The sequence below is a fragment of the Pinus tabuliformis genome, chromosome 2_1 (genome assembly GCF_031772625.1).
Source record: "Pinus tabuliformis cultivar Carrire ecotype Pingquan chromosome 2_1, CPIR1, whole genome shotgun sequence".
NCBI lineage: Eukaryota > Viridiplantae > Streptophyta > Pinopsida > Pinales > Pinaceae > Pinus > Pinus tabuliformis.
In genome coordinates, this window is record NC_142299.1 from 279,697,171 (window position 1) to 279,717,620 (window position 20,450).

The 20,450-nt window shown below is 32.9% G+C and overlaps 1 protein-coding gene across 1 annotated transcript; it reads right to left on the reverse strand.

Annotated features, from left to right (window-relative positions):
• Positions 1-15,236: 15,236 nt before the first annotated feature.
• Positions 15,237-15,764, reverse strand: LOC149199855 (uncharacterized). Its single transcript, XM_089400743.1, has one exon. The coding sequence runs from the start codon at positions 15,762-15,764 to the stop codon at positions 15,237-15,239; it is 528 nt and encodes a 175-aa protein (XP_089256869.1).
• Positions 15,765-20,450: the final 4,686 nt, after the last annotated feature.

Sequence of the window (20,450 nt, forward strand, 5' to 3'; positions counted from 1 at the left end):
TTCAGCCTAGTGCTGTGATGCACGTTTGCACATTTTGTATTACAACTCTCTTCTTGGACTCGTACATAACCCTTCAGATTAAGGGGGCATTGTTGGACACCTAGTCCTCTATGGGTTGGTGTGGAATGTGAAAAGGCACCAGAGTCAAAGATACCACTTGGAATATGAATCCAAGCACCAATGTACTATATATAGTATCATTGCGAATAATAGATGCAATCTCATGCTTATCCTTCATATTCTCCCTTCACCATGAATGTGTTTAACAAAATTCTTGGAATCTTAATACTATCTCTCAAGAGAGCTCTCTAGGATATGGATGTAGGTCTATGTTTAGTAAAAAGGGATTCGTCCCATCCCGAAGTAAACTTGACAAGGGGTCAAAATTAGAAAGAAAAATTGAGTACTCACATTTTCTCCCATTTATGACACTAAGGTTTCTTAATTACTAAGTTAGTCTATTGTTTAGACAAAGGGTGTATATTTTTCATCACAATTATCAATGTGCATCCAAACATAAAGTAATAAATGTTATATAGGTTGAGATATATTCCATTATAATTATGTATTATCTATCATTATTAATCTATTTCTGGGTGGATGATGTTTATCCCTTCTCACAACTTTTTATAATGTGGATCCTTTATCAAACTTAAATGATAAAGTTCATTTCTAATCAAAAGAGTAATAATGAAAACATTATATTATTCTATCTCTGCTTGATTGAGTGTGAAAATGAAATCCAATTATATTTTTATTATATTAGTAAGATATAAATATGGACAATGTTTTCTACATAAAAGACGGAAAACTATGACATCAAAAGTAAGGGAAAGTTTAAAAATAAATATTCTTGTTCATTGTAGGAAAGTTCAAAGATCTTAAATAAATTGACATATAATCCATGACATAAATATTCATAAATACACCACTTATCCTTTAAAATAACACATAAACATCATGGCCTTGAGTAGGAGAACACCATCAAGGAATGGATCATCTCATTATTAGAGATTGGTCTATATTGAATGTTAAGAGGCTACATCTCAATGAAATTTAGGTCTCAATCACCACTATTAGACTCAATGGTTAGGAACAAAATTTAGAAATTTATCTTCTAGTTGTATATGATGGGGTGGCTAATTATGCCTACTTTCTCTTCTCTCCTTAGATGCACAAATAATCCTAACTCATTATTGGACATGAATCTATGGGACCATTGAGAAATTGTGTGGTTAGGGGAGGAACCAATTTTCTCCTTGCTTAGGTGATAGATATTGCATCTCAAAATCTCTAATCTCCAGGGAAAGTGTGTCATTTGCATCTCTATCATTCAGACATGTAGGGACAAGTTAGAAAGAATCAAGCTATTATTAAATCATCAAAAATATGAAAGGTTTCATTAGTCAATCTTTGATTGACTGAGTGTGAAAACGAAATCCAATTATATTTTTATTATATTAGCAAGGTATAAATATGGTCAATGTTTTCTACATAAAAGATGGAAAACTATGACATCAAAAGTAAGGGAAAAGTTCAAAATAAAGATTCTTGTTCATTGTAGGAAAAGTAAAAGATGTTAAATGCCTTAACATATAATCCATGACATGAATATGCATAAATACATCATTTATCCTTAAAAATGGCACATAAACATCATGGATTAGTGAGTGGGAGAACACCATCAAGGAATGGATCATCTCATTATTATAGATTCGTCCATATCTGTTGTTAAGAGGCTACATATCAATGAGAATTGTGTCTCAATCATCATTATTAGACTCAATGGGTTTAACATTCTCCAAAATAGTAGGAGCAAAATTTTGAAACTTATCCTCTAGTTGTCTATGATGGGGTGGCTAAGTGAGCTTACTTCATCTCCTCTCCTTAAATCCACAAATAACCCTAATGCATTAATTGACATGAATCTATGGGACCATTGAGAAATTGTGTGGTTAGGTGAGGAAACAAGTGTCTCCTTGCTTATGTGTTAGTGTAACGAACCTCATTCCCATACACTTAGTTCTTAAAAAAAAAAAAATCAGTTACTCCTTCAACAGTTGTCACGAACGTAGTTTGTCTTCGAAATTTTCACTCAATGTATCTATTTATTTATATATATCTCTCTCCTTGGATATATATACAAGGAATTTAATAAGTTCCCACTTATCATTAGATTTATCACAAAGGTTATATACTATCTACTGGAAATCATGTGGTATTCTGATTACCCTTATAATCCGCCATTCCCACATGAGGCATATAACATAACCTGCTTGTCACATAATCATTCCATAATTCCTTAGTAGTTGTTTTTAATACTCATTTAGCATATATTTTAAACAATAATATGGTGACTTTATACTATTTAGGTGAAACACATACATAAGTACCATTAACACACCCTTTTAAATGTGATATTATAAGCATGTGGACACCCAAGTTGAGTTTTGATATTTGGTAATGTATTAACTGGTGGTTCATGAGGGAATAAGCACCATGTAAATTATTAACATACACTATCCCTTGATATGTTATGTGTGTTACAATGAGGCTCATTGTAGGGATGATTTCCCTTTGATATAAACATTGATTAGCTGGTGCACATGCCCCTTAGGACCAGTGAGCCATTTTTTCACCAACACGTACCCCTCAACCATGTGATCCCCACCTAGCTTGCTAGACTCCCTCAATGTGTATGATGGGATTGAATTATCATCATATCAACAATGGTTATTTGTTCCTCCAAACCCTATGTCTATTCTTCCGCTTAGTATCAGGTCTATCCATCATTTTCTTGCAATTGTTTCGCTTGGAGCACTAACGATTGTCTCTATAGGGCGGCAAATGGCTATGGCTTACGTTGTGGAAATTCTTTGTCCCTCGTAATGACAGGTAAGCTTGATTTGGCTCTCTGTATGAGCATTATCAAGGCGGGGTTTTTATACGATGTCACAACTCCTTCACTTGCTTGCGTTGGGTCAACAACCTGCCTTAAGGAATTACTACCTTTCTCTTTTTCCTTTTGAAGTTCAATCAAGATTTTACTGACATGCCTTATTTTTAAGCTTTCAGATAAAAAACATTCATGTGGTCAATAAGTCCATCTATTCATATAATTACATTTAAGTACTTCCTATCTACTCTACTACAATTTGTATTTTTATTTATGGGTTAACAAAGTTTCCTATTTTTTTTCTTGTGGCTTATTTTGGTTCGTAGTTTAGTGATTCCATCCACTTTGGCTACCACATTCTAGACGATCAAAACACAACCTCCTCAAAATCATGACCTCGATTCCAAGAGGAATTCAATGTGAGTTACGCTCAGGTGATCTAAGTGTTTGGTATATCTCTGGTTCTAGTGATTTACAACTTTCTGTGGGTGTATAAGGTATAGAATTATTTAACTAGAAAATCTTTATGGTTATGCCCTTACCTGGCTTAATTTTTAGGACTCTAATTCTTACATTTAGGGCTATTGTGATTTCAAGGGTGCGACTATGAGGAGGCATACACAGAAGTGGTCACCTCCTTCCATGAAATTGCATCCAAGCACAAGTAAGGGTTTAAGTATATCTATATCTATATATATATATATATATATATATATACTATTCTTAATTTCAATTTCTTCCCATAAAGTTTGAGCTTACTTTCTGAAATGATAATGCCCTATTTCCCTTATCCTGTAGGTGCATATTTCCTCTACATAAATCTATTTTTTTCTCAGGTGGTTTGACACTCTCAGTAATGGCTTGCAATTTATTTGGCTATTAGGTTGGTCCAATTCCCCTCTTAAATATTTCGTTGTGACAGTGTACCAACGGGTTTCTATGTAGAGATGATTTGGGAGTACAACCCATCATTACATGTTTCAAGTGAGAATTTTAGTTGTTAAATGTGCTTCAATTACATAGGCCCTTTGTTCTCATCATTATCCTCACTAGTGGCTATTAGACCAACTTGAGTTATACTCAGCTCTTGTTTTGTTTTCTAGTCTTACAACATGACGACCCAACCTTATTACAACGCAGTCTCTTTACTACTATAATATAGCATAATTTCCACACCATGCAGAAACCCTTATGAAATTTGTAATAAGAACAGTGTGACCTTTAGTTTTTAATAAAGTATATATTCTAATGTACATCATGACGTTATTTTTTAATATGGCCTATTCCAGATGATTTTCTGTTTGCTTGTTCCAGTGGCAGTGGTTTACTTCTACCCTGGAAGTTTTACATGTATTTAAATATATTCAACTATTTGTTCTCACATTTTGTATTCCCTAAGTTGAATGATTGTTTCCATGTATTGATGTTAATTGTAATGGAGGGATTTTACTGCTTCAGTCTAAGCACCTCAGTAAAATTATAGTTGTTGAATTTCTAAACTATTATTGTGACCATATTTATAAATCTGGATCTTCCTCAATCACTAGGAAACATGAAGGATTTTATTTTTCTATCAATGTTTTTTGTAAATTCTTCAGGCCTTCTCCATTTCCTTCCTAGAAATACTTGTTATTTAAATTTGTCTAGTCTCTTATGTATATGTAGAAGCGAATGCTTTAGTTTTCTTGCATGTTTTTCAAGTATACAATAAGTTCCCTAGTCTTTTCATGAAGAATCAGAAATGTCAACATATTTCTGATGAGCATTACAACTATGTGCAGCACCAAAATATTGACTTGTTGGTGAAGCCTGTTATGTAATCAATAGAAAAGTGATGTTAGCCTGAATTCTCTGTAAATTGTCTTATGTTGCTTCTATTTCCATTCCTACACTTGACTTTTTGCATGTAGCATCTTGGTAACTATATGTTATAGGAATTAAATTTTTCCGGTATTTAAAAGAAAACAGAGATCAGAGAACTGTATATCTCATATTCCCATAATTTCTTTATACTTATCCCTGTCCACTTCTTTATTGGTCTCCTATCATATTTATCTCCTTCCGTTACTTAATAGTTGCTTCTGAATACATATACAAGTTTATTTTTCCCATACTAACAAAAAACAAAAATATGTCAATACTGAGTACCACACTTAGCACGCTAGCTTGTCACTTAAATTTCTATCATATTTTTGTTAATAGTAACTAAAACTACTAATAGTAGTTTAGTTGCAATATAGAAATAGATTTCAAATTCACTGTTATGAAACCAACTCACAAAATAGAAGAAGAGATAGATCAACAACTTCAAAATTAGCCTCTTAGAGGGGGCAACCTCCTTTACTTTACACAAATGAACAATTCTTTGATGATACAAATGAAAATACCTCCTTTCTATATATACGATTCTAAGGGTTCCCAATATAATCATAGCCTACATAACAATAATATTGTAGGGGCACAACAATAACAATAGTGGGCTTCCATGCGGCATAATAATAATAACATGGGGACTACATGGGCACAACAATACAATAAGAGGTTACACTATAAATATAGGGACCTAACATGCCCCTCTCCTCCAAAAAAAAAAATTCCTGAATGCTTGAGTAGTTCTAGATGCTTCTGTATAAAATTATCATCCTCCCATGTGGAGTTTTTAGCAGGTAATTTCTTCCACTTAATGAGATACTCTGAAATTGATCGATTTCGTAGCTCTTGGGTTCTTGATTTTGTGACTTCTTCAAGTTCCAATATGATTTTTCCTTCCTCGTCAAGTTACGATAATATTGCTTGAATTGGGAGCTTGTCACCTATAACCTTCTTTAAGCATGAAATATGGAGAACTTGGTCCATTCGGGAAGATGCGAGAAGCTCCAATTTGTATGCCATAGTATTAATCTTTTGCAAAACCTTGTAATGACCATAATATTTTGGTGATAATTTATTATACTTCTTAGCTCGCTCGAGGGGCATTTGTTTGTATGGTTGTAGCCATAAAAATGTTGAGTCTCCTACATCAAAGTTTCTTTTGCTGCGATGTCGACTTGCCTGTTGTTTCATCCGATTCTACACTAAAGTGAGGTTATCCTTTAAGAGTTGTAGAACTTGTTTTTTATTGTTGATGTGATCTTCCACTGCTTGAACCGTAGAATGACTGTCCAAGACTTTTGGAGATCTAGAGAAATAGATGATTTCACTATTTGAGCCTGTAGTGAACATATTATGCCCCATTGTTATTTCTTTAGAATCATTTCCATGCCATGAGAGCTTATTATATTTCTCGATTTCCCTGTGATACCCCTTAATTTAACTTCCTTTCCTTCCCAAAACAAATTCAAGAAAATTTCTTGAAAATTGAAAGTTATCGTCCCCAAAGATTGTAACCATTGGACTCCTAGTACAACATCAACACCACCCACTGGAATGGAAAAAATTGGACTATTCAAGACATATTCTCCCATTGATAACTTGATATTATGGCACTTTCCAAAGAAAATTATGGTTCCTCCATTTTCAACCATTACTTGACACCCTGGTGCTGGATATAGGAAGAAATTCAATTGCTTCGCTATTTTACAATGAATAAAATTATGGGTACTACCCGAATCTATAAACATTATTAAATTTCTCTTCTTGATATGTCCTTCTACCTTGAGAGTTTGAGGAGTGGTAATTCCTGTTAATGCATTACAAGATATGGTCATATTCATTTCTTCTTTCTCTAGGGTTAGTTCCTGGTGGATATCCTCTTCTTTTGAAATTTCTTGTTCATTTTCTTCCTCCTTTTCCCCATCTATTTAAATTAATTTCTTCTCAGCACACTTATGACCTTTAGTGTATTTTCTATCACAAGTGTAACAAAGCCCTTTTGCTCTCTTTTCTTCTAATTGTTGCAGTGTCAAACTTGTAGGATGTGGAAGGAAAGGAGCAACAACACTTACATCTTTATAGCTATGAGTGGTAGGATTCCTTGTTGCCATAATTTTTCTTTCAATTTTTCTTTCCAACCTCTATACCTTCTCCAATGAATCATGTTCCCAAAGTTGAACCTCATATTGGATGTTATCCTTTAACGTCCCTATGAAGAAATCAATCCTTTGCTTCTTTGGAATATCATTTACCCTAATATTAAATTTTTGAAAGTCCTCAATGTGATCTGCTATTGAACCCTTTTGTTTGAGATTTATCAATTAGCTAAAGAAGCTGTTTCTCCTTGTATCCTCATAATGTTTTATCACTTCCTTTGTGAAAATTGACCAGGCCACAAGTGGTTTACGAGAAAAAAGCCCTATATACCATACAAACTAATTCAGTTCTAAATATAAATATGAAATACATACTTTTTTTAATAGTTGCACATCATGTATATTAAAATATTTCTCCATATGTAGTATCCAAGTTACCGGATCCTTGCCATCAAACTTCCTCTTATCTCTTTTTCTTTATTTTAAGAGCTCTATCTTCAAACAACTATAACTCTATAATTTTGGATCTCCAAGGTCTGAAATTGCATATTGTAGTATCCCACTGAGTCCTCTTTCCAACCCCATAGGTCTGATCGAGATTGGATTGTCCAAGAAATCATTATGCCCAATTTCATACGATGACTTGATTATAGACTAGTTCAGTAGAGAGAACTTGTACGAAGTTCCACGTGTCATTGTTTCAATCTTCGGCCCTAAAAACGATTCCCAACAAACTACATTGTATTTAGTTTTTGTCACTTTTTACAAAATTGGAATGCGATGCTCAGAGAGAATGTTATGACTATTTTCCCAAGGTCAGATATTTGAGATGGAATTCGGGAGCCTACAAAAACCCTAAATTCCTTGGATCATATCTCCGAAATATAGCGAAGCACGTTCTGAAATTCGTACACGAAGCGTAGAAGAATTTTGGCTCAAATGGATTTTAGTTTTTGCTCCCTAACTTTCATAGAAAAACAGTATAGCTAAAATTCCACACTGACCTGTTTGAGATGGAATTATGGATTCTACAAAAGCCCTGAATTCCTTAGCTCATATCTCCGAAAATGTAGTACTCCAAGATTTACAATTCGGACACAAGGTTTAGAAAAATTTCGTCTCAAATGGGTTTTAATTTTAGCTTCTGAAACTTCATCGAGAAAAAGGTATAGTGACAATGCCACAATGACATGTTTGGAGTAGAGAAACCCTAGAATCCAAACCTCTCATACCAAATGTTATGAATCCAGCTCACAAAATAGAAGAAGAGATAGATCAACAACTTCAAAATTAGCCTCTTTGAGGGGGAAACCTCCTTTACATTACACAAATGAACAATTCTTTGATGATACAAATGAAAATACCTCCTTTCTATATATATGAGTCTAAGGGATCCCAACATAATCAGAGCCTACATAACAATAATATTGTAGGGGCACAACAATAAAAATAGTGAGCTTCTATGGGGTATAATAATAACAATATGGGGACTACATCGGCACAACAATATAATAAGGGGGTTGCATTAATAATAATAAGGGGGTACACTAGAAGTATAGGGACCTAACATTCACATAGCTATATCTACCATCATATAGTACACACATTCAGTTATAATAATAACTCAATATTCAAATAAAATCACATTCTGAATCACTGAATACCCGCATCTACACCTTAGATTAAAATTCTAGCAAGTAAATTGGTATTATTAATAACTCTAGAATACAACATATGTTTATGTATGTTCGTGTTAAAATAGTAAAACAAAATAGAATCAAATAAACTAAAATGAAATAAAGTTGCATAACAAAAATTTATCGAACCAGAATCACCGATAGGAAATCACTTGGGAATCTCACACTTTTTACCACCCAACCTTGAACTAAAATCCCATAGTTCAACCCTGAGCTGAGAAGTTATTGACAGGGTATAGACAACCTCTATTCATCCCTTAAATAGGTATTTTATACCTTTATTTCATGATAAATTTTCTTTTAGCGGTGTCTCACCTTTATGGTCCTTAATGTCCACTTGCCTAGGCTTTTTCCTTAAAATCCTGCCTTTTTCTCCCATCCCACTTTATGCTTATCCAAGCTTAGCATCTTTCCCCAACTAAGATATTTAATGGATTTTCTCTCTTATCCATTAAATCTTATCTAGAACCTTATCTAGAATATTTATCATGAAAGAGTTATCCCAATATCATTTACCAATGAGATTTTTATTTTTCTTTCTTTGGAAATAATCTCATAAATTGATGTCACATTCCCAAGTAATTTCAATCACATCTATTTATTTATCAATAAAATTGTTTATTCACATAAGCATTTCAATGTACTTCATGGATTTTTAGCCATTCCTACTAACATAACTCGGTCTAAACAAAGAAACACACTACAATAACAAAGGGATATTACAGATAGATAATGCATCTCAAAAGCTCTAATCTCTTGGGTGAGTGTGCCATTTTCATCTCTATCATTCGTACATGTAGGGACAAGTTAGCAAGAATTGAAAGCTATTATTAAATGACCAAAAATATGAAAAGTTCCATAATATCAAATAACATCTCTTTCCACTTGTTCCATTAAAAAAGAAAGAAAAATATATACATAAATAAATTAACATTGATCCAAAACTATACAATCCTTGGAATCTTACTATTATCTCTCAAGAGAGCTCTCTAGGATATGGATGTAAGGATATTTTTAGTAAAAAAGGATTCATCCCATCCAAAAGTAAACTTGACAAGGGGAAAAAATTAGAAAATAATATTGAGTACTCACAGTTGCTCCCATTTATGACACTAAGGTTTCTAAATTACTAAGTCAGTTTAGTGTTTACAAGGATGGTGTATATTGTTTGCCACAATTATCAATGTACATCAAACCGTAAAGTAATAAATTCTATATATGATGAGATATATTCCATTAGATTTATGTACTATATATCATTATTAATTTGTTTCTTGGTGCATAATGTTTATCCCTTCTCAAAACATTTTATAATGTGGACCCTTTATCAAAACAATTTTGGTGCACGATGTCCATGAGTTCTTTCCATTGATGGATTTCCTTGTCTTCCTTGAACTCTACATGTGAAGAATTAATAGATGGATTTACATGATGATTATGAACTCTGTTGTTTCCTCATATAAAGAAATGCATATCTCACTGAGCGTAGATGCCTCTCCACGGTAATCATGAACTCCATTATTTCCTGATAGAAAAAATGGCAGTTCTTCTTGAGCAGGGAAGTACTACTATTGACTCAGTGTTGGGTCATCTATGTGGGTGTAGGTGGCCAACTAAGTGTAGCCAACGACGATTTATTCATTCAATTTAGCAATCTGCAAGAAATTGAAATATACTGCTGATAACTTACAAGTTAGCACAAGTACAAAAAGATTGTACTCGCCTTTTAGTGAGTACAAGTGAAAAGTCTCTAGGTCAGTTTGAAACCTTTAGGGTTTTTGGCTACTCCATAATATATTAAAATTTCAATTTGCATGTGTGAAATTAGAGGATTTAAATGTCATTTTTTTAATCCCGGTATTTGGAGTTATGAAAGTGTGGCCGGGGCACATATCATGTTTTCTGGCCTGTGCTTTTTGCCAACTATCTAGCATTGGATATATTGCAATCTAGACATATTCTATGATGAACGTACAGGAAAACGTTGTTTAGATTTGCCAAAAGTATTTGGAATTCATTTATTCCTCTCAAGAGTGGCTTGTTTCCGATTTGGAGCATTTCATGTAACGAGTTTGTATGGTCCTGGGATATGGGTGTCTAATCCTTATGGACTAACTGGAAAAATACAACTAGTGGATCCAACACGGAGAGTTGAAGGTTTTGATCCTTTTGTTCCAAAAGTAATAGCTTCTCATCATATAGTAGCGGGTATTTTGGGTATATTAGTAGGTCTATTCCATCTCAATGTTCATCCTCCCCAATGTTTATACATAGGATTACACATGGGAAATATTGAAATGGTCCTATCCAGCAGTATTGTTGTTGGGACCATGTGGTATGGCTCCACAACTACTCTGCTCGAATTATTCGGGAAAAATAAGAAAATTATATTTTTTTAGATGGAAATCTTGAATTAAATATCTCATAATAATTTATTTGTTTTTTCTATTTGTTTATTATCTCCTTTCTCCTTTATGCAAGATAATTGAAAATTATATTAAATGTGTATCTTTATATGAAGGAAAAAGACATAGTTTCCTGCATAGTTATTTGAAGGTATGTAATTCAATTTTTTATGATTTTTAATTATAAGTAGTATAAATATGTTTGTTGTGATAACTTAGAACAATAAATAAATATATTCCTCAAAGGGTTTTGGAGTAAATCCTATTGTCATAGCTACATGGTTGAATATGTTTTTTCTATCCCACCATATTCTATTTATAAGATGCATGGAATTCCTCTAAATAACTTATTATATTTATTACTTTTCCAATCCTTAATCTAGTCCTTATCTTGTCTAATGACATTTTATGTCCAATTTCTAATGATAATTGTTGTAACCTTTCCTCTATAGGAGCAAGAGAAACAAGTGAGAGAATTTGTAGATGGTTTATATGCATAAGGGGCATAGACTAGGACCTTTCCATTCTCTTCTGGCAACACTATCCAATGTGATTAGTTTATTTGAGAAAGTCAAGCATAAGGTTATTTTGCATTTGAATCAAGTTTGTAATTTCCATATATGATCTCACCACCATCATATATGGAAAATTTTATTATAATTTGGCTGTCAAATTAACAATGGGGTAACTATTATTAGCTACTATGGCTAATGCATGTTGACTCATTATTTATATTCAAGGAAAACCAAGCCACAAATAAATATTGGCTGGTTGGTGGTTTGTAAGCGGGAAGACTTTCTCTAGATACCTATAGGTTGTTAATTTATCTCCTTATGTCTAGAAAAATGAGCTATTTATGCACTCTCCTCCATATTATATTATTTCTTCTAGTATAATTACATCCAGAGTCGATTGCAAGAAACACATTACAAAAGTTAAATCGTAGAAATGAACATAATCGTTTTTCGCAATCAATCTTCTCATATGTTGCTAGTAATTTTCCTTGTCAATCAATGAGCAATATTTACCTCAGAGAAGATTGCTGAGATTCCTTGAGATTTTTCACACCCAACACGAGCCATTTATTTTTACATCATTTATACCTCTACGTATTAGTGAGAATTTCAATACACAATGTTTCCTATGGAGATTCTCATTAAACCCCACACCTTTTTTTAGTTAGAGATTCATAATTGTTTATTTAAAAGCTATATATGCTCTTACTTGAAAAATTGGTCATATATGAAGTAGATACATCAAAAAACAACATTCATGTATTTTATTATAACTTGTTGCAGTGCACTGGGAGTACCAATTCATTGCTCATACCATGCACTCCAGCAGATGACTTAATTATGTAGGGTAGAGATTTGGAAAATGCACCAATGACCTGAGGCTTAGTGAAAATGCCTAATTGGGAAAAAAGGAATGATAAAACAAAATAAAGAGCATGATCCTTGAAAAATTGATCATATATGGAATATATCCTTTAAAAAAAGCAGTCATGAATTTAATTATAGCCTGGTGCGATGCGTTGGGAGTCCCAATTCAGTGCTCATACCATGCACTCCAATGGATGACTTAATTAGGTAGGTTAGAGATTTCGAAAACACACCAATGACCTGAGGCTTAGTGCAAATTCCTAATTGGGAAGGAAGGAACGATAAAAAAAATCAAGAGCGTTGAGACGCAGAAAAATAATTTTCATTTCATACAATGTACATCACTTCCATACCTTCCTGGAAATCGAGGAGAAGTATTTTCAGTGCCCTTGGAAGTAATATTGGAGCGTCTGGACCCTTGTCTATTATCGTGCTCACCCCACATTGATGCCAGTTCCTTCTCCCTCGTAGCCACTTCTCTGCACATATTCCTTACCTCCACGTCCATTGCTCTTTTTAATGTATCTATCTTTTTGGAGAGCAACTGCAGGTGTGTAGGTGTGATTACAAAAATCCACCTAATCATAAATACCACCAAGTTACCAGATGATACACCTAATAAATTACAAATCACCAAGCTATACATGAAGTCATGGATAGAGATGTGATCATAGATAAATATATCTATAGATATACTATATGAGTTAGTACTTTAGAGGAAATAGAAAAAATGCACGCTCCCTCTAATAACCCTCTTCTCGAGAACCTAGAGGGGAATAAAAATATCTGTTAAGCCATTAAGAAATTGTTACACACCTTAACTATTAGTTTTCTTTTAATTATTAAGTATTAATCTGAGAGAGAGAGAGAGAGAAGAAAAATTAATAAAATAATAGTTAAAATAATAAAACAAGAGTTATGAATTTTGGAGGGAAAAGAAGAAAAATACTTTTTAAATTATATTGTTTGATTATCTTATATTTTCACTCAAATTTCAAGTGTAGAGACTCATTGGATGTGGAATTAAAGTATGCATCCAACAAGTGTCTACACTTGAAATTTGAGTGAATCTATAAGGAGATAAGCCAAAAATAAAATTAGAGATAATGGTTTTTTTTTATTTTCCCTCCAAAATATTTACATGTACATCTTTTTAAATTTAAAGGATTTTGATAGGTTTACATATTATGACATGGAAATTACGTGAACAATTCATGGGCACTTTAGGGTGAAATTTCCTCTAATGAGGAAAGAGGGAGAGAAATGAGGGTAACACGTGGGGAGCAATAGAGAGGAAGGGAGAGGTGCGGGGGATGGGGGGGGGTGTGTTGGGGTTAGGGGGAGAGGGATGAATTAACAAAGAGGAGATAGGGGGATATAGGAGGAAGACATAAGAAGAGAGAGATAAAAGGATAGGGAGAGATAAAATGATGAAGAGTGGGGATGGAATGGAAGGAGAGAGTGGGGAGAGAGAGAGCGAGAGGAAATATGGAAAGAGGGAGACATGAGGGGGCAAAGAGATATAAAAAAGGAGACATGGGAGGGAGATAGAGATAGAGAGAGAAAAGGATATGGAAAGGGGGTAGAGAGAGACATAGAGAGAAAGGGATATGGAAAGGGAGGAGAGAGAGAAGGGAGAGAGAGAGAGGAGGGAAACACAGGGGAGGAGAGAGAGAGAGAGGGGGGAGGAAGATGGAGTCGAGGGATGAGGGAGAAAGAAGGGGGGGTTAGCAAAAGGGGGAGAGAGCCCAATATATGGCAGAGACAAAAGGAAAAAGAGAGAAGCAAATACGAAAAGGGGAAAAGATGAAGTGAGAGGGGGCAAGGAGGGACAAATAGGAGAGAAGAAAGATGGAAAAAGACTGTGTACCTTCTACAATGGGTGCACTTTAATATTAAATTTAATATAATACACCCACTTTAGTGATGAGTACTTGTGGTATCAAGATAACTTCTTTGGTTCTAGGTTTGGATTGACAAACTTCTTGGTTTGGTTGCATAATAAAAAAGACATCTATTTTTACAACTTCCTATTCTTAACGGTGATTTTGTATATCCTTTAAACATTCATTTGCTAATGAATCTAAATGTATATATATATATATATATATATATATATAATATTCCTTTGCTAATAAATCTAAATGCATATATATATATATATAACTTAATTTTTGTGAAAATATATCAAATATATTAAAAAAAAACTATCAAATATAAGTTTTTTAATTTCTGCTATAACTTTTGATTGATTCACACAAAGTGCTATTTTTTAAGTGACAATGAGTAACTTGCCTCATAGTTTCTTAATTAAGTTGCATCAAAACCACTACCATAACATACCAACTATCACTACCATAACATACCAACTATCATTGGTCTCCACTTTAAAAACTACTGCAAATTCTATTAACTACTGAGAGTTTAATAATGCAACAACCTAGACTGTTTTTCTCATTTAATTCTTAAAACTAATATTTTATCAACTCTCATTTACAATTTAATTAATTTTTAAATCATTTTTAATAAATTTAACATCTTAATTAATTTTAAATCAATCTTAATAAATTTAAGAAAGACGCTCTTGTGAGTGTAACTTGCTTCAACAAATATTCAACATTACAATAATTTACATCTCACATAATTTCTACAAATATGAGTGGTAATCATTTCCTTAGACATATTCAATTGTTTGCGGTTGGTTGAAGATAACCGGCTTGCCTATCGGCAGTAAATGCTTGTTAGATTTAAACATGTTGGATTTAAACAAATCAATTATCCAACGATGTACATGAGGGCCAGGCATTCACAAGCCAGTTGTCGTCAGCGAATATCTACCTACCAGAGTATACAAGTGCCAATAACAAATTCACCATACATTGAATTCATCAGGATCTGTTCATCTCTGACGATCTCTTTATAATCTTCATGAATATCTTGTGGCCAACCGTCTTCTCCTCTTCACTGATACTTTCAAGCGTCGGTTTCCAACCATGGCCTCTTGACTTCACTAACCGCTCATAATCTTTCCGCAATTCAGCAGTATTGCAGAGGTTACGTTTATCATCTATGGAATCCCTCCCCACTGCACGCCTTCCTTCATCAACGTTAAGCTTCCTGTTTTCGATAAGCGTTGTAACAAACTCCGGGCAGACTCTGATCCGGAGGCCTTCGTCGGCGCTGCCTTTTTGTATGTCGAAGGGCTGGCAGAGAAGCGAAGCACGTTCGATACTGCGAAGGGTATGTGATAGGCGAGCACTGGAATTACTAGGTGGCGGAGCTTTTGAGGGCAGCGGTGGCGATATTAAGGAAGCCAAAGATAGAAGAGATAAGGGGGACTGAAAGAAGTGTTGGGGTAGAAGGAAGTACTTGCTACCCACTTTCAGTTGGTCATCTGGAGAAAGAGCAGGCGTCATCCATCCAATATACAATGAACCGGAGTGACAGACTAAATGTTGAGGGAATTCTTGAATGATCTGAGAGGCACTGAGGGGTTTATAAAGGATGTGAAGGGTGCCATCTGAGCAAACCAGCTGGATGGTTTCTTTGTTATTGCCCACCGTCAGGCAACCCGTATGGTTGCCCATATTCTCTTTAGTTGGTTCTCTGCAAAGCAGAGCATGGAGATACGAAGAAGGAATGCAGTAAGGGCGTGTTTATATATAAATTGGAAAAGCCGCATCAATGGAATAGAGAAGAGAGACGTGAATTATTAGGGTACCTAAAGAGATTACACGTTACTGAGTCAGGAGTCGATCATGAGTTGTATTCTTTTAGTAGAGTTATTCGATAGGTGGATGGTTTCTATCTGAAGGATTATTATGTCAATTGTAAATTTTTATTTGACTTTCATAATCGTTAGGATCATCCACCAGTTTATTCCACACTAGAAGATCATTTCAAACTCTTTCCCGTGGGCATCAAAACATCCATCTGACGAGGAAAGTGAACCCTAACCCTAACCCTAGTTGGTTCTGTGGAAAGCAAAGCATACGGATACAAAGAAGGAATGCAATAAGGGCGTGTTTATATATAAATTGTAAGAGCTCTGGCTCGAGCTTAGTGGAATCCTCTCTACTTTTATCCGACCGAGTAGGCATCCATGGAGTTTCAAACTCTTTCCCGTGGGCATCCAAAACATCCATCCTGCAAATCCAGCGGACGAGGAAAGTGAAGCCTAACGCTCACCTTTGTTGTCTTTTGGTATATAATTCCAAGCGTTTACGGAGTCCAGTCCTGAAGATACGGCAACGCGTGCAACGAAGTCATTATTCCAAGTTGTCCTTCACTAATATACCCGTGAAACAAAGCGAATGAACACGTCCCAAAACCGCTCTGCAGAAGGAACACGTGCAATAAAAAAACTTCATTTTGCTTGCCATAAAAACAACGAGACAACGTTCTTGGACCATTCAACATATGAACATCCATACCACATAAAAGTTTAGAAGTACAAAATATGTGAGTGTACATCAGTTTATTTCTAAAATTCGATGGATATAACCTAAGTCAAGCTGACTTTTCTTATATTTAATAAAGCAATTAAATTTCTTAATCAATAATAGATATATTGGATTTCAGAGATCTGTGGTTTGTGTTATTTGAATTTCTGATCGGAGAACCCACAGTAATGGAGTTTTTACACCAACGTTTCGAATCCCAAATGGGATCCATCATCAGGGAAAAGAGAAAGATGAAGAGAAAGATGATAAAAAGAAGAGCCAGATGGAGGGAATATATACTTATGAGGGCAGAATAATAAAGGCAAAGCACAGGTCGGCTGGAAAAATAAAGAGACCTAATTTTAATTTTAATTTTAATTTTATTTTTAATTTAATTTATTGATTTTAATTTTAATAAATTAATTTTATTATTTAGTAACTTTTAAAATAAAATCATAAAACTAAACATTTTAAAATAATTTTAAAATCATATAATTATCTAGATACTAAAATAAATAATGTTAATAATAAAAAAATATTTTAAAAAAACATTTTTTAAAAAACCTGAAACCCTAAGGTAATAATATCTAGAAACTAGAATATAAATTTTAATATTATAATATTTAAATCAAAACCTAATAACATTAATATTTATAAAACCTAAAGACATAACTAAGAATTTATTTAAAAATGTATCTAACCTAAGGTCTAAATAAATTCATAAATATATATTAGAATTAATAACAGTCAAGCCTACAAATTCATATTTAGATTTATTCAAAATCAACCCTAAAGCCTATATCAATCAAAAAACTGAAATAAATATTTTAATATCATAACCTATATAAGACATAATCTTTATATAAAATTATTATCTAAAACTAATGTAAATATATTAATATTAATAAATATGATACTATAAGTTAATGACACTATATGACAAAATAATGTTAATATATAAGACATATAACTTAATAATAATAATAATATATATGGTTATATAACTCTAATATTAATCTAAATATGAATAAATAACCTAATGACTATATAACCTAATAATTTTATAAATCAGATCACTATATGACTTAAAACTTTTTTATTTATATAACATAAAGTCTTAAATAGCTTAAAATATGAAATATTAATAAAAACCTAACCACTATCTAAATAAATTCAAATTAATAACAATTAATAAAACCTAAATTTTATATTAATTCAATATTAAAGACTAGACTATAATAAGAACATGCATTAATGCCTAAATATTATTAAAAACAAACAATGAGGTTATATTGATAATTAGGGTTTTTAATATAATATAATATAAATAACCTAAATTCTTAGTTATGTCTTTAGGTTTTATAAATATTAATGTTATTAGGTTTTGATTTAAATATTATAATATTAAAATTTATATTCTAGTTTCTAGATATTATTACCTTAGGGTTTCAGGTTTTTTAAAAAATGTTTATAAATATTTTTTAATTATTAACATTATTTATTTTAGTATCTAGATAATTATATGATTTTAAAATTATTTTAAAATGTTTAGTTTTATGATTTTATTTTAAAAGTTACTAAATAATAAAATTAATTTATTAAAATTAAAATCAATAAATTAAATTAAAAATAAAATTAAAATTAAAATTAAAATTAGGTCTCTTTATTTTTCCAGCCGACCTGTGCTTTGCCTTTATTATTCTGCCCTCATAAGTATATATTCCCTCCATCTGGCTCTTCTTTTTATCATCTTTCTCTTCATCTTTCTCTTTTCCCTGATGATGGATCCCATTTGGGATTCGAAACGTTGGTGTAAAAACTCCATTACTGTGGGTTCTCCGATCAGAAATTCAAATAGATATATTAATATTTTTAAAATAAATATTTGTATTTAATTTTTTATTATCAATTTTTTCTTTCCAAAATAAAAATTGTTAATCCATAAATATTTAAAAATCATCCACCATTTTTTTTTTTTTAATATAAATCTATATATGTTTATCTCCACAAAAGCATTTTTTTTTCAAAACTTTTTAAAATAATATATTAGCTAGGATTTTCAAATTTTAAAGATGTTTGACATATTCCACATATTGTCTAATTTTGGTTAATTGGATTTATTCACATTTGCTCCTTTCTAATGTATATGATCTAATCTCTCCTTTCTAATGTATATGATCTAATCTCTCTTTTCTAATGTATATGATCTAATCTCTCCTTTCTAATGTATATGATCTAATCTCTCTTTTATAATGTATATGATCTAATCTCTCCTAAGGATAAGCCCTTTTACCCCAAATTCCTTGTTGGAATGCATAATCTCCCTTCCTCTACCCTTTAGAGCCTTGATAGAAAGTTCAATCTCTTCAAATCATTGCATGAGAAACTTGGAGGCATAAGGTGGTTTGATGCAGACATCATTTTCTTCTAAGACACAATGGTGACCTTGCATCTGGTTAATTTTGAAACTATTAATGGAATTCTCACATAGAATAACTAAAGAGAAGGGACGCAACAAGTAGCCTCAAAATTTGACCTCTTTTTAAATTCGTGGAATATATCATGGCCTCAGACATCTTTTTGGAAGCATCTATATTTCTAGTCATTGCTCAAATCACTAGCATATATGCCTAACTATAGACAATTAGTACAAACCTTGGTATAGGCCTTTTTGCTTCAAGAAGTTTTGACCCCATCATCTTGATTTCTAGGAAAACATAAAGTAGTGGTGGGAAGAACAAGAAGCACTAAAAGGCCCTTCTATGTACAAGCTCCAACGGAAATTGAGAAACTTAAAATGGCAACTCAAATGCTGGAAAAAAACTAAATTTGGCAACATTCTAGAGGAGAAATGCAAAATGGAGCAGACAATGGAGGTCATACAACAAGAAGCCATTCTTTATGGTTTATCAGATGCATTAATCATAAAAGAAGCCACTACCCTCACTAATCCTAAAGAACGCAAGAAATGGGAATAAATTTTATTGTAGTAAATATTAAAGGCTCACTCGCTTAAATAAGGGGAAAGGTATATTGCTTTCTTTCATAAATACACTCTCCAACATTGGCATCATAATAACATATCTTCCATCAAAATCTCCATGGGAGAAAAAGTGTTATAATATCAAGAGATTACTCAGGAGCTTACTAGATTTTATCAAAATATTCTAACAAAACTCACTCAAAATAGTTAAGTAGATATCTACCGTGTCATCAAGCACATCCCCCCTCTGGTCACCACATAGTAAAATGAGGGCCTTCCCCAAGAAATCTCCCTTAAGAATGTGGAAGCGACTATAAGGTGATGCCAAGGAAATGGGCCCGGGTGGCTTCACTAAAGAATTATTTTAGGTATGATGATAGTCCATAGTGTGCCAATAGGTATGGAAAGCAGTGGAAGAATATAGGAGATATTATTCCATTCTCAAAGCTCTTAATGCCACATTGCTTACTTTGGTACCAAAATAGGATAAAGTGAAGGATCCTAATGGATTGAGACCCATTTATTTCTATAATTTTATATATAAGGTAATCACTAAAATCATTTCTAATCACCTCAAGCCCCTCCCCCCAAAGCTCATTTTACCACACAAAATATTCTTTGTAAAAGGATGCGAAATCCAAAATGGGATTGTGCATGTTCACAATGCCATCGACTCC

Excerpts from the sequence above, each read along its gene's own strand:
- LOC149199855 (XM_089400743.1), bottom strand. The coding sequence starts at position 15,764 with ATGACGCCTGCTCTTTCTCCAGATGACCAACTGAAAGTGGGTAGCAAG.